The following is a 16,492-nucleotide window of genomic DNA, read 5'->3' as shown; positions in this document are numbered from 1 at the left end:
ATTTTATAAAACAAGCATCAGAAAAACACATAAAGAATTCAGCATTACCTCAGATTTGCAAAACGACCATGTTTAAAGTAAAACAAGCATGTTTATAGTTAAAATGAGCACAAGGAAATATAATGGGCATGAAAAGAGGTTAAATGAGCAAAATGAACATAACAAAGGGCAAATTAAGTATAAGTAAAGCAAGGTGACTGCATGTTTTTTGGGTCTATATTAGAACATCGAAATTTCAGAACTTCGAGTGTTCTAATATCGACCCCTATTCAGCGAAAGCTGAAAACATTGAACATACAGAACAGCAAATTTTTTCCTAGGGAAAAAAATTGCTGTTCCAAAACACATATACACAACACAAGCACACCAAACAAACAGCAATCCACACACATACACCTAAAATCTTACACCTAACCCTACACTAAGCTATACACACACCACTAACTATCCACTTACCTTAACCCAAACCCTAACCCTAAGGTCTGTCACTATCACACACTTACCTCACTCACGCCCTAACCCTAACTCACCTACCCCGCCCTAACCCTCATGTCCACACAATTGTACACATACCTAACCCGCGCCCTATCCCTAACTCACCTAACCCACCCTAACCCTCACGTTCACACCATCGCACATATGTAACCCACACCCTAACCCTAACTAACCTAACCCGCACTGATTCGCACACTTACCTGAATCTGACCCGTAACTTTCCACCACAGCACTGAAAATACTGAAGCAACAGAAACAGACAACCAAATTCTTTCCCTAGGAAAAAATTTGGTTTTCTGTTGCTTCGATGTTTTTAGCTTTCGCTGAATAGGGGTTGATATTAGAACATTCAAAGTTTTGAAACTTCAATGTTCTAATATAGACCCTGTTTTTTGGTGAATTACTGTGTTTTGGCATAAACTACTACTTTGCATTGATTGGAGCTCTGAATATTATAACTACAGTTATTCAAAGTATCTCAAAGTGTATAAAAGTGCTTACAGTGTATGCTTATAACAGTGCATTTTTTCTGAAGAGTTTGTTGTGTGCAAGGTGCCACTATTTCACAAAGTGCAGTCAAATACAGGCATTTTGAAAAGTTTCTTGTGATGGGTGTGTCTATTCATAGAGTGTTGCCATTACAGAGTGTTTTTTTCACTATACAGAGTTGTTTAGCAAAGTACAGTCATTTTCTTACTCTGAGCTTCTTCTGCCCAGTTTATTTGCACAGTGCAGTTATTTGAAATATTTCGAGTTGCTGGCTACTGAGACTTGTCTGCATATATCAGTTGGACACAAGCTGATTTAAGTATACTTTTCTCTGCACTTATTTAAGATTTGAGTCAGTAAATATTGTGTGTATTTGATTCAGTAAATAATGCGTCTCTGTCTCTCTGCAGTTAAGTTGCCTGAAGTGTGAAAATGTGTAGCCATCTGGGCTCATTGAAAGTTGTTAGACTGCTTTGAAATTCCTGTGTTACTGTTAGTTAGCCTGGGGGTTTCTGATAGCATTAAAATCTGTGTTGGTTACATTTCTAGTAATCATTTTAATTGGAGTTGCTGGCTACTGAGACTTGCCTGCATATATCAACTGGACACAAGCTGATTTAAGTATACTTTTCTCTGCACTTATTTAAGATTTGAGTCAGTAAATATTGTGTGTCTTTGATTAAAAGAATATTGTGTCTCTGTTTCTCTGCAGTTAGTTCCCCACCTCCCCTCCCTGTTTCCTGTTGTGGTGTTAATCTTGGTGGCTTTGGAATTGCCCGCCCCTGCTGTAAATCTGTTTTTGCACACTCCTGGACCCATCTCATTTGCTCACTCAACTGAGTACAGTGAGATCATATTTTGATTTCAGGTACTCCTACCAGTCCCATCTCCTCTGCGTCTGCGGTGTACAGAGAGAGCACTTGGGAAGGACAGTCCTCTATAGTATCTTAATCTGCTCTGTTTCCTCCCTCTCCAAAAAAAAAAAAAATAAAAATTTACATTTCATCTGCTTTACTGTATTTGTGTTTCTTCCTACTTTATTACCTTATTTTGCTTTTGCCTCTTCTTAAAAGTACTCAATTGAATTTATTCTGCTGCCTTTATTACTGCTTGTTAGTAGCCTGATTAAATTTTAACTGTTAATTCTAAGGCCATTGGTTTAAGCACTTGGGCTTCAAACCAGTTGTTTTACATTAAGAAGGTTTGTGGTCTGCACTGTTGTGGCAGGACAGGTAGCGTACATCCTTCTGAGTTGGGAACTGCTGATTGAAGGCTCAGTGTCTGTTATTCTAAAAGTATATTAGTTCTGGGTTAAGCAGTTGGGATTCAGGCCAGTTATTTTACATTAAGAAGGTTTGTGGTCTGGACTCTTGTGGGAGGAGAGGCTAGATTCTGCCCTTCTGAGCTGGGAATTTCTGGTTAAAGGCTTATTGCGCATGCTTACTTGAACTGTTTCTTTCTGAAATCGGTACGCCTTGTTTGCTGTAGCATAGACTAGATTCAGGCCAGCTGGATCTAGCTTCGTTTGTATAACTTGTGCACTGATCCAGGCCATCTTTTTTGGAGAAGGTTTCTCTGTACCCTAGTGGCAGGACTGTGCAGTTAGAACTTGTCTGATTGAAGACTGCTGGAACAGGGCTCAGTTTTGAGCTTTTTAACTGGTTAATTGGGTAAAGTGTTGTTTTGATTGTATATGCTCTATTTTCTGAAAGAAAAAAAAAATATATATATATATATATATATATATATATATATATATATATATATATATATATATATATATATACTTGTTTCCCACCATTCTGAACTAGTATAGTCCAGTTTTCAGGTTATTGCTGTATCCAGGGCTGTTTTACAAGTTTCTGTGTTGCCATACCTTACTTGGATAGAAGGAAGTTTCTCTGTTTACCTGTGAGAGAGGGGAGCTTTGAGCAGCCTATCTGTCCCTGGAGGAGTGGTTTCAGCCCAGAAGTTAGTAGTTTATTGGCCATTTTAGGCTAATTTCTATCTCTTTCACTTCCCTGCTATAAAAAACACATTTGCACAGTTTTTGTGCTTATATTCTGCTCAGCAAGTGCCTTCCAGGTGTTCTGCAGAGTCTGCAGCAGCAGAGAGACAAAAGAGTGACTTTGGAGTGATTAAGTATAATTTTTCTGCTATTCTTGCTGTCTTAACTAATTCCACCTAAAACGCCAGTTTTTTTAGTGAATCTGTGATTTAAAAAGTTTGTTATTGCTACATATTATACTTATTTGCTGCCTGCACTTGAATTAAGTCATTTTTTGTGTTTAAATAATCTGTTTAACTGCTGTCGGCTGCACACTAAAGTGCAATAGCCTTTTCTGTGCATTTAAAGTGTTGTTTTGATTGTATCTACTCTATTTTCTGAAAAAAAAACCCAAAGAAAATATACTTGTTACCCACCTTTCTGAACTAGTATAGTCCAGTTTTCAGGTTATTGCTGAATCCAGGGCTGAGTTACAAGTTTCTGTGTTGCCCATACCTTACTTGGATAGAAGGAAGTTTCACTGTTCACCTGTGAGAAAGAGGAGCTTTGAGCAGCCTATCTGTTCCTGGAGGAGTGGTTTCAGCCCAGAAGTTAGTAGTTTATTGGCCGTTTTGGGCTAATTTTGATTGTATCTGCTCTATTTTCTGAAAAAAAATATATATACTTTTTCACGCCTTTCTCAACTAGTATAGTCCAGTTTTCAGGTTATTGCTGAATCCAGGGCTGTGTTACAAGTTTCTGTGTTGCCCATACCTTACTTGGATAGAAGGAAGTTTCTCTGTTGACTTGTGAGAGAGGGGAGCTTTGAGCAGTCTATCTGTCCCTGGAGGAGTGGTTTCAGCCCAGAAGTTAGTAGTTTATCTGCCATTTTGGGCTAATTTCTATCTCTTTCGCTTCCCTGCTGTAAAAACCGCATTTGTGTGGTTTTGTGCACCGGGCAGCGCCGTTTAGCTAGATTTAAACCATTCTTGGCTCCACAGTCTACTATTCAATTTTTCTCTTGGAACTAGACAAACCTTCAACTTTAGCACTCAAACCATTCATTTCACAGTCAATCACTTGTTTAAAACTCATAGCAAGAACTAATTAACCCTAGCACTAAACCCCCCTATACTGTCCAGAAGGACAAGGCTCTCTATTTGTCCCCACCAGCCAATCAGAAAAACAGCTTACTCTACCTATTCAGGCATGTCCAAAGGGCAGTTTCCGGTGTACTCTCCAATCCAACTGGTGAATCTGGGCATTTTGAGGCAATGTTACAACTGCCTCATGTACACAGACAACCCTCTCCTCTTACCACCAAACACTAATATATGCGAGAGATGCAATTATACAGCCAAACTGGAGGCAAAGCTCTCTCAACCCAAGAGTGGAACTGACAGTCAAGAGGAGAAGGGTAATACTTGCAACACGCCACCAGTCTCACATAGACCTAATATACCAACACCGGCAAATAACACACATGAATACATGAAAACATACTTGGAGGCTTTAAATAAAAATCTGCAAAAGCAACAGAGACCTCCAAAGCAGACATCCATGCAACCTCCACACCCCATCACCAACCATGAAACACATACTTCACATAATCAGTGTGCCATGCAATTACAGCTCTTAATGCAAAATAACATACCCAACACACTAGTAAAAGGTGACTCTATAGTCAGGCACACAGATGTCCCACTAACTAGGCTGGACAAGGAGAAGGTTACAGTTAGCTGCCTGTTTGGTGCCAGGATCCGCCACATAACACAAGCACTCAGGTCACTCCAGAACAAGTACAAATACAACTCTGTCATTATCCATGTTGGTGTGAATGACCTCAGATGTACCTCCCTGGACTACATGAAAAGAGACATGGAAGAGCTCTCTGATCATGTAGCCCAGGCCGGTATGACCCTGACCCTGAGTAGCATCCTGCCCTCACCAAGAATGATATCACAATATAAAGAAAAAATGATCAGTTTCAACAATTGGCTAAGTTTCTGGTGTCATTCAAAGGGGATCCAGTATCTGTCCGCCTCAAGGATACCCACACCTCCAGGTTAGTGGCGCAGCACAATGCATCAGAGATCATCCATGTGCAACTAACAACAGGCAAAACTGCAATCCAAATTGCAGCTTTCTACAGATCACCCACCATGGCCCAGGACCCGCATTCCACATTTCTGGAGACACTGGGAAATATGAAGGTCCTACCAAACACCCTAATACTGGGTGATTTCAATTACCCAAACATAAACTGGGAGAACTACTCAAGTACTAACTCCCTTGCCCAACGCTTCTTAGAATTTATAAACTCAAACTCCCTGGATCAAATGGTCAGCATCCCTACTAGAGGGAACAACATATTGGACCTGGCCATCACATGGGCGACCGGTGTTCCACACCGGAGGTAAACCCCTCGCTGGTTAGATCAGACCATAGACTAATCACTCTGGATATCCACATTCCGCCCCCACCCCCAATCAAGGAAACCACCGTGAAAAACTTTTCAAAAGCAAACTTCACATTACTTAAGACCGAGGTGGAAAGGTTCACAGCCCCCATGCTAAAGGACAATGCTATCCAAGCTGCTGAAACCTTTACAAAGGCACTCTATGAGCATCTGCAGGAATGCATGGATCATGCTATCCCAAGTAAAACCAAGACTCACTCCTCCAAGAAAAGGAAACAAGTCTGGTGGACCCCTGCCATAAACAAGCTATACAACAGAAGGAGGAAACTAGTACAGAAAAGAGTAAAATCCCAAGAAGGAAAGACATCCCTGATCAGTAGCAGCAAGAAACTATGATCCCTCATTAAATCATCCAAAGCTAGTTTCGAAAGAAAAATTGCCAGTGACTCCAAAGATAACCACAAAGCGTTCTTTAGCTATGTCTAGAACCTAAGTGGAAACTTTCAGATCTGCTCTGGGTTAGTGCACAATGGCACAAAATACACTGAACCAACTGATATTGCCAACATTCTGGCAGACAGGTTTAGTGCAAACTTCACCCCCCTCTCACCCCCTAAAGGGCCCATAACCATACCAGAAGAATGTAGGGCCCCATCAATCACCAACACACAGGTTAAAACAGCCCTATCCAAAGCAAAAAACACAGCTTCAATGGGACTGGACGGTGTTCCAGGCTGTGTCTTACAAGAGCTCCAAAATGAACTAACCCCTCACCTAAACACATTGTTCAAACTCAGCCTCTCTACAGGCTACATAACCACATAGTGGTGCACAGCAACAGTTATCCCGCTCCACAAAGGTGGAGCCACAACGGACCCCAGGAACTATCACCCTATAAGCCTGACTAGCCTGGTCTGCAAGGCTATGGAATGCATCATCATCATCATGGAACTCATTAACAGAGACATTAGGAACCTCCAAACCTTGGACCCTACCCAGTTTGACTTTGTTAAGGGCAGATCATGTCTCCTAAACCTGGTGGACTTCTTTGAGATGGTTACCAAGGCATTAGACAAGGGGAAAGGAGGTCCACACAGCCTACCTAGACCTAGCAAAGGCTTTTGACCCATTCCCCATTCTAGTATTATAGACAAGCTCACCAGCTTGAACATAAACCCCTACGTCATGAGATGGGTTGCCAACTGGCTCATGGATAGAATCCACATGGTGAGAGTTGCAGGCTCTACATCCGACTGTAAACCGGTTACAAGTGGCGTCCCCCAGGGCTCAGTCCTAGGACCCCTCCTGTTCGGTATATACTTCTCAGAGGTACAGGCAAGCATAGGAGGACTATGGCTGACCAAGTTCACAGACGACTGCAAACTAGGGGCCATAATTGATTCTCCGGCTGGTACAGACACCCTCCAAATGGGTCTCACTGAGATGGATACCCGGTGTCAAAATTATGGCCTTAAGCTAAATGCCAAAAAGTGCATAGTCATCCCCTTTGGAAAAAAACAAAGTACCCATGAACTAACACATAGGTGGTAGTCCCCTAAATACAGAAAATGTAATAAGGGATCTGGGGACCCAAGTAGTAATCTCTCCTTTGATAATCATATTGCCAAGGTGGTTCAAAAATCTTTCTATGTGGCCCACCTAATCACAAAAGGGTTCGCATCTAGAACAAAAGAGGTTATTGTGCCTCTCTACTCATCACTCATTAGACCCATCATAGAATACAATGCCCCATTTGGGATGTCCCTTACAAGAAACCTGCAACAGCTGGAAAGACCACAAAAGTACCTCACCAAGAGGATTACTGGCCTCAAACTGATGCCCTATATACAAGGCCATGTCCAACCCAGAATTGATGGACATGCTCCACCTAAAAAAAAAAACAAATCCGGGAGAACCACATGCTATAAAGATATTAATCTCACCACAATGATAAATAGGACATAATGGAGGGATAGATTCCTATCCCAGAGATGCCCCATGCTTTGGAACAGGATTCCAATATACATCAGGCAGAGCCCCTCAATAACACTCTTCAAGAGAAACCTTGACGGTGGATGGGAAACAGAAAATTTACCCCGGGGGTCACTGCTGTGGCTCTGTTGGACAGTGGCACAGGGGACTAATGGCTCTGCTGGACAGAGGCACAGGGAACTAATCTAAGGGGGTGGCAAAAGCCAACACATTCTGGCTAGGCTTATAAATGCCCTAGGGCATATAGCCTAGTACTTACCTATGAACCTAAAATGACGATAAGTGACTTTTACAGTACGGTGATTTCTGGAATATTACAGCGCCCGGGAAACATATTTTGCAAAGTTCAATTATAGAGGCTTGTTGTGCTATTGGGTGTAGTTACAAGTACTGGCATATATTGCAGCCATATGTGCATGCATACTGGTAAAAGTCTTCACTGAGATGTATTAATATGGCAGATGGCTTTCGCAAACTGCTACCACTTGTTTTTGATCAGAATATTGCAGCGAACTGGAGAATATTTGAGCAAGAGTATGATATATTCATACAAGCAGCTTATTCTGATAAAGATACATGCACCAGGACATTCAGTTTACTAAACCTAGCAGGGTCAGAAACCATTGAAAGAGAGCACTCATTTGTATTTTCACCAGCAGTGTATGAAGGTGAAGGGGAAACTCATCATATTATTGTGCAGGCTGAATCAAGGGAAGACCCCAAGTGTTTGAAGCACAAATTTAGAGAGAAGTGCAACCCCCAGACCAGTGTTACATTAGAAAGGCATTTGTTTACACAAGAGATCAAAAGCAAGGAGAAACTTTTGCAGCTTGTATTACTGACCTGAGAAATAAAGCCAAAACGTGTACGTTTTTTTACTTAAAACATGAGTTAATAAAGGACGGGCTCATGTGTGGTATTAATAATGCTGCTGTGAGAAAGAGTTTGCTTCGTGACAGTGATTTAATGCTGAGTAAAGCTACTGAGATTTGTCAGATTCATGAAGTTACAAAAGGGCACACAAATATGCTTGCAAGTGATGAGTATGGTTTCAGCAGGCTACAGAGCAAATGTAGACAGTATGCAACATGTGGCAGGCAGACACAGGCATGAGCACATGGCAGCTGCTGCCCCTACACGTTTTCCTAGGAGGTCCCACAACCTTCCAGCAAGTTCTAAGACTAGTTCAGTTAAAGGAGCATGCTCAGTGCCGAACAAGGGTGAATCAGCAAAACCCAAGTCAAGCTTTATTGTTAACTGTCGCAATTGTGGTGCCAGCCATGAGTCTAAAAGAGAAAAGTGCTTAGCATTTGGTCAGCAATGCCATAAATGTAAGAAATGTAACCATTTTCAAAAATTTTGCAAATCAAGTAAACCTCATACTGTTATAAAGAAGGTTCATTTGAAAAAGCAAATTGATCAAGTTGAACTGCAACAGTCTGCTTTCTATGTGGATGGTGTATCAATAACTGGTGAAAAGATTGATGCCGTACATTTATTGGCAAAGAGTGAAGTACTTTGTACTGTCCAGATCAATGTTAAACCCACTGAGCTCAAAGTAGACACTGGTTCAAAATGTAATGTTATAGCTGCAGATACTTTTGCTAAGATGAGAGCTGGTGAACAACTAAATATGACCAGTTGTGCAAAACGTGTTGCTTATGGAGGTGAAGAAATTCAAACTGAAGCCTCAGTAGTGCTTTCATGTTATGTAGCCAAGAACTGTTATACCTTATTTTGTAGTCTGAAGATCTGTGCAGTCATTATTGGGTCTCAGAAGACAGTTTGAGAATGAATCTGCTTTCTTTTACCAAAGAAGTTCATCAAATAAGCACATGTCCCAGTTCCAGCTTCACTAACGCTGTTTTTGCAGAGTATGTTGATGTTTTTGATGACATGTTGAGCAAACTTCCAGTTGTGTATTCTATGAAGTTAGACCAAGAGATCAGTCTAGTAGTCAAACCAGCAAAAAAAGTTCCCATAGCTATGCAGCTTAAAGTCAAAGCTCAGCTGGACAAAATGGTGCAGCAAGATGTAATTTGTCCAGTTACAGAACCTACCGAATAGGTGTCATTCATGGTAGCAGCTCACACAAAAGGCTCAGATGAAATCAGAATATGCATTGACCCAAGAGATTTGAACAAAGCATTAAAAAGACTGCATCATCCTATGAGTACAGTTGAAGAAGTTACAGCTCTAATACCGAATTATCTGTTTTTTCTGTTTTAGATGCAAAAAGTTCATTTTAGCAAGTGATGCCTGATCGCAAATCCTCATTACTGACTACATTCAGTACCCCATTTGGAAGATAGAGATTTCTTAGGATGCCATTTGGAATAAATTCTGCAAATGAAGTCTTTCAGCATGCAATGGAGCTAATTTTTCAGGTTATCATTGTGCCAAAATAGTAGATGATTTATTAGTTGGAGGCAATGGTGAAGCAGAGCATGACAGAAATCTCAACAGAGTTCCAGACAGAGCACGTGAAGTGAACTTAAAGTTCAATCCTCTAAAGTGCAAATTCAGACTACCAGAAGTTACATATGTAGGTCATTTATTTACTAGCATTGGCTTGAGACCAACCCCGTCCAAGCAAGCAGCCATTCTTGAGATGCTAGCACCAGACAATGTACAAGCTCTACAATGTTTTCTTGGTATGGTCAACTATTTAGGCAAGTTTAATCCAGACTTCAGTGAGTTGACAGCGCCTTTAAGAGAGCTAACATGTAAGAATGTTATATGGTCATGGTTAGAACATCACCAGAGAGCATTTGAAGACCTTAAGCAGAAAATAGCTACTCCATCTACATTAAGATACTATGATGTCAACAAACCAGTCACTCTTTCCTGCAATTCTTCAAGATTTGGTCTAGGTGCAGCCATTCTTAATGAGGGTTGAGCAGTAGCCTGTGTATCTAGAACACTTTCCCAAACTGAAATGCAATATGCTCAGATTGAGAAAGAACTTTTGGCAATTTTGTTTGCATGTTCCAAGTTTCGTGATTATATCTGTGGTTGACATATTCAGATTGAAACTAATCATCAACCTCTGGTTACTATTCTAAAGAAGGCTATGCATTCAGCCCCAGTGAGATTACAAAGAATGATGCTTAAATTGCAAAAGTACAACTTCAAAATGGTTTATACAAAAGGCGAATTCTTTATCTGGCCGATACCTTATCCAGATCGCCCAGAAATACAACAGAGCAGCTTGACGCAGAGAATTTTGACTTCAGTGTCATAGAAGTGCATAATTTTTCTACCACAAGACTAGATAAGCTAAGAGATCATACAAAGACTGATCCAATTTTGCAAAAGCTAAACCACTACATTAATATTGGATGGCCGTTAAAGCAATCTAGTGTACCACCTGAAGTGCAACCCTACTTTCCTTACAGAAATGAGATGTTGATGGAAGATGGCATTATTTTCAAAGGTCCTAAAATTGTTGTTCCTGCTTCCTTACAACAACAATACATCCAGATTTTGCATCGTGGTCACCTAGGTTCTGAAGCTACCAAAAGAAGGGCGAGAGGACTAGTATTTTGTACTTCTCTAGCAAAAGACATTGCTAGAGTACTTTCTTCCTGTTCAGTATGAAATAGTACTAAACTGCATTTGCAAAAAAGAACCACTTCAGCTAAGTCAAGTTTCTGAACTACCTTGGTCAGCAGTAGCCACTGACATATTTGAGTGGAACAATCAACATTACTTAGTACTTGTAGTCTCTTATTCGAACTGGTTTGAGATCAATTTACTACCTAACCTAACTTCCACTACTGGTATTACCAAGTTGAAACATCATTTCTCAGTCCATGGAAGTCCACAAGCTTATCTCTGGCAATGGTACCTGATTTACCAGTCAGTTGTTTCAGAAATTTGGAAGAGAATGGGACTTTGAACATGTTACTAGCAGTCCAGAATATCAGCAGTCAAATGGACTAGCTGAATGTGCAGTACGGAGTGCAAAGCAATTAATTGAGAAGTCAAAGTGTGACAATACCAATGTCTTTTTGAATTTACTCAATCTCAGAAATATACCCCGTGATGATATACTTGGCTCATCTGCTCAAAGACTTCTGTCTAGGCAAACCAAAACAGCATTGCCTATCAGTTCCAGTTTATTGAGGCCTAACGCTAAAAACAACAAAACAATCAAAGCGCAATTGTTCACAAAGCGTTCTTTCCAAAAGTCCAGCTATGACAAATTGAGCAGATCTCTTCATTTGTTGAAAGAAGGAGAGACAGTGAGGATACAAACAGCAAAAGGTTTTGACCGGATTGGTCAAGTAACAAAATATATGTGGTGAGCCAAGATCCTATCTTGTGAAATCTGAGGGTGTGGAGTACAGGAAGAATCGCAGACATCTACTTCCTGTATCAGATCCATTATCGCTGCACTGTTCCTGTGATACAGACTCTAAATCTCAGAGTGATTCAAACAGTGTTCCTGTCCCAGAACGTGTCTTGATTCCCACTACCATTTCTGATAATCTTCATAACGTCCCTAAGGTCAAACATACAGCAGAGACAATCCCAGTTGCTAATCCCAATTCCAGTTTCTACGTCACACAATTTGGTCATATCTCCAGGCCCAGTGTGAGCTGTAGAGCAACCTGGACATAGTTGTATATATGTATTTTGTTTTGTATAATTGCATGATGGAAAATTACTTGTACCTATAGCATGTCAGCCAATATTGTCAATGTCATTTTTTAGAGAGGGAGGATGTAAAATAACAGGTGTGTTGTACTTTTAAGAAGCATTTCTAAGACCTGAATGTGCAGTATAAATAGCAGGCATGTGCTGTGTTCAGTCCATTTTGTGAATACAGCCAGAGTGAGAACATCTGTGTATGCGACAGCTAGTTTGTATATGTTTATGTTTGTATATAATAACCCACAATGTTCATCTTCTTCATCCTGACTAGGCGAGCGATACCAGTCTTTCTAACATGTCCACTTAGCTCAAGCAGTTGCTTTATAAAATGCAAAATTATTCTGCCTAGGTACTGTTACTTAGTAAATGCAACAATAATATATTTTTTGTTTAGTTGTGTACGTACATATTTTTTATTTATTTAACATTTGTTGACCGGGAAATTCCTATTAGGACAGGGCCTATTTTCAGCGGAGGCCCAGGTAAAAATGCTCCAGATGCATGTCTTTGGAATGTGGGAGGAAACCAGAGTACCCGGGGGAAAGCCACACAAAAAGAGGGAGGACATAGAGACTCTGCACAGAAGGCACCCCAGCCAAGAATCGAACTGGAGAACCACTTGCTGTGAGGTGATAATGTTAACTGTTGCATCACTGTGCCGCTTGTATGCTTCTACTGTTAAACTAGCATACTGTAATCTGCACTCAGACACGATTTATTTATTTATGTATGTATGTATATATGTATGTTTACATTTGTTAACCAGGTTAGTCCAACTGGGCCTAGGGAGCCCTTTTTCAGCAGAGACCCATTTAGAAAAGCTCCAGGAAAGTAATTAAAAAAATAAGAAAAAACTAACAATTCAAGTTGTAAGATACTCAACAGTACAAAAACACAGAGAAATATACAATATGAATATATGGTATGGAAAAAGTACAGTATTTTGAGAATGCAGTAACAATATGTTTGAGAACTTTGGTTAGCATTAAGTTATTTACAAGGATTGTAGCAATGCCTAAAATAAAAAAAAAAAAATCAGAGTAACATTATGGCATAGTACAACAAAGATGCATTTAATAGCATAGGTACTAACTCCAGAAAGAGTAATATATGTAGACAGTTTAGGTAGATACCAGGCATATATGTTAACTGAAAGAAGAAAAATTCATTAGGTAATTTCCTGACAAGTAAATATCCATGCATGCTGGAAATTAATTTTTAGTTGCTTTTTGAATTTACTACTTTTGGTAGTGGAGCGAAGGGACAATGGAAGTTTGTTCCATGACTACACAGAGGCACTGGGAACTAAGGTCGGGAGGCACGATGTCAGGGTAATCCTATGGACTAGGCTTGTAAAGGCTCCAGGGCCATTAGCCTAGTACATATCTATGAGTCTATGAATCTATGAGTATGCAATTGAATGACGATAAAGTATTTTTCCAATATTTGTGTTTGGCTCGGTCACCTGCAGAACGTTTTGTTGTGTGCTTCTGAGGTCACGATTGGGTGTGTAGGGTGCAATTATGGATGTAAGAGCAGGGCAGGCATTGGGGCTATTTAGGATGCTGACTATTTTCTTTGTGTATTATTGTAACAAGGTATGAATAAAAAAGGGCTTTAGTGGTGCATCTTTCCTACTTATAAATACATAAATATGGGAGTACTACCTAAACATATTCAGATAGGTTAAGAGACTCATCATGAACCTAAATAGTATGCACCCCCAACACTGGTATGCAGTGACCCCTTATTAATATGACAGTTTCTGAATTGCACAGTATAGGATGTGATATATTGACTGATGTTAAGCAGAACTTCCCAGTAGCAGCACTTATCTTATTCCTTTAATGCACTGCGGCTGATTCATTTCTGAAGAGCTTCCTTAAGTTCATTTTTCTAATGGAAAAAAATTCTGACAGACAAACAATAATCACTGATGACTGTTTTCTTTTCATCCCCAGTATAGAAAACAACTATAACTCTGTATAGCAAATAAAGCTACATAATGGCATATCAAATGCTTTCTCACATTTTCATAGCCTTCCTTAATCTGTTGGATAATTACTCTTGCTGGTTAAAAAATGAATTTTTGTAAGGAGGGGGACTTCTTTTTCTACATCCATTTTATCTACCTTAAACAAAGATTTTGCATCTGGTAAGACCTCCAAGATATGCCAGCGTTCTATCTTTTTGCAATAACTTCCTATGTATCTTGTGATGAGAGAAAATGCAGAGAAGGACTATAGTGGTCATTATTCAAGGCAAATGAGGGAAAAAAAAGTGTTCTTTAAAGGTCCACTGGGGCTCATGTAGATTTCTGATTGTTTACAATTGGTTGCCTAAGAGGCCCATTACACTTAGCCGAGCATCTGTTATGCAGGCTGTTTCTAATGTTTCCATAGAAAATTATCTTTCCCCAAGCATCCTTTGCCCTCCTATATCAGCTGAGGACAACTGTCTTGATGGCTATCTGTCCTTCTAGTTGTCCATCTAGGTTCCAGGTTTTGATCTTAAATCTGGCTCAATAAGCTGTAAACAGACATCTTGCCTTGGCCTTAAGCAGGCCTGTCCTTGAAAATGCACTTTTCATGTGGTTTCTGTATTGAATTTGCAGTGATAGCAATTAAAGACAAGACTTAAAAGTGTTAGTTCATACTTACGCTGCCCTGAACCTCCTGTTAAAGAGCTGATGATTTATTCGTAACACCTCATCCTTCACGAGACGAATACCACAGCTCAGAGTATTGTAATGTTTATACATCTCACTTAGCTGCTTCTCCAGATCCTTTACAGAAAGCAAGAAGAAGAGGTAAAAGAACAAAATAAGTAAACAAAGAACAAAGTGTAACATCAGTAATGTGCTTTATGCAGAAACAAGCAATGCAGTAATGATCCAAAATATTTTCTATTTTGTATTATTCTTTTCACCATACCGAGACTTTGTCTTCATATCTTCTACAGCTGGCACAAGGCATCTGCTGATGGGGATCGCATTTTGCCTCTTTTATCAGTGGAGAAGTGGCTTGTTCCACTAGTAGCTTTACTGTTTCTGCATTCATGTGTCCACCATAACTAAAACAGAAAAAATAGAAAAGTCACAGGATACTACAGTTTATCTGTCCTGCCATGAGTCAAAGTTCAGGGCTATAATAACAAATAATTTACCAGCAGTAATGTGCTTTCTGTGTAGGGAATTCTACACAGCAGTCTAGCATGTGTTTATCAAGTGGCCGCCCTCCTGTAGAATGGAACACTGCAACTAGTAGAACTTAGTGCCTGTGACTATATCTGCATTATGTAATCATAAATTATAGCTGGCAGGCTACTAGAGTGGCTTGTAGTCATAGTTTATAGCTGGCAGGCAAATATAGATTTGTGTAGTCACAGATTACAGCTAGTAGGGGCTGGCCGCTAGTGTTTTATGTAGTCATAGATTATAGCTAGCTAGCCACCCAACCATATAAACCTTGGCTCTGAATAATTGTTACTGCTGAAGTGACACCCCAACCTCATGTACAAAAATGGGAAATAGGGGTTGTGGATGGATGGATGGATTGATAGATCATAGGTGGCAGGCAGGGTACTAGAAGATCATGTAGTCATATATTATAGCTGTCAGGGTACTAGAATTCTATGTAGTCACATGCTATAGCTGTCATGGTACTAGAGTTCTACGTAGTCACACATTATAGCTGTCAGGGTACTAGAGTTCTATGTAGTCACACGTTATAGCTGTCTGGGTACTAGGGTTCTATGTAGTCACACATTATAGCTGGCAGGGTACTAGAGTATTATGCAGACATAGATTATAGCTGGCAGGGTACTAGAGTTCTGTGTAGCCATACATTATAGGTGGCATTTTACTAGAGTGTTATGTCAAACTAAACTTTATTGTCATTTAGAACTACACGTGTGTAGCCTAAATGAAATTTCATGCATCAGCTCAATTCTTGAGATTATAAGGGAAAGTAAAACAACACATACAAGTAGAGGAATAAACAAAACTAAAATACAATACTACTCCCAATACACATAAGAAGAGCAAAGACATTTACCAACACTCAAAAACAAAAAGAATCTTCTTCTTCTTTCGGCTTTTCCCAGTTAGGGGTCGCCACAAAGGATCACCTGTCCGCTCATGATTGGCAGTGGAGTTTTACGGTGTCGAGTTGCCAGCCCAGTGCCCAACCTTCCACAGAAGGCACACACACACACACACCCACACACATACACACACACACACACACACACACACACACACACACACACACACACACACACACACACACACTCACACCTAGGGCCAATTTAGTGTGTCCAATCCACCTACAGTATGTCTTTGGGATGTGGGAGGAAACCGGAGCACCCGGAGGAAACCCACGTGACCACAGGAAGGACATGCAGACTCCGCACAGAAGGCACCCCAGCCGAGGATCGAACCAGAGAACCTC

General features: G+C 40.2%; 1 protein-coding gene across 1 annotated transcript in view; it reads right to left on the bottom strand.

The window, feature by feature from the left end:
• Positions 1-16,492, bottom strand: part of LOC122810910 — a 220,134-nt gene that overhangs the window by 116,790 nt on the left and 86,852 nt on the right. The window contains exons 3-4 of the mRNA XM_044082452.1: positions 14,975-15,113; positions 14,702-14,826 (exon numbers count right to left, since the gene is read on the bottom strand). Coding sequence (XP_043938387.1) covers positions 14,702-14,826; positions 14,975-15,113 — 264 coding nt within the window. The remainder of the gene's footprint in view (positions 1-14,701; positions 14,827-14,974; positions 15,114-16,492) is intronic.

Source organism: Protopterus annectens, chromosome 9.part0, assembly GCF_019279795.1.
Source record: "Protopterus annectens isolate FY-2018-M chromosome 9.part0, PAN1.0, whole genome shotgun sequence".
NCBI lineage: Eukaryota > Metazoa > Chordata > Ceratodontiformes > Protopteridae > Protopterus > Protopterus annectens.
This window is presented reverse-complemented; position numbering and strand designations above follow the sequence as displayed.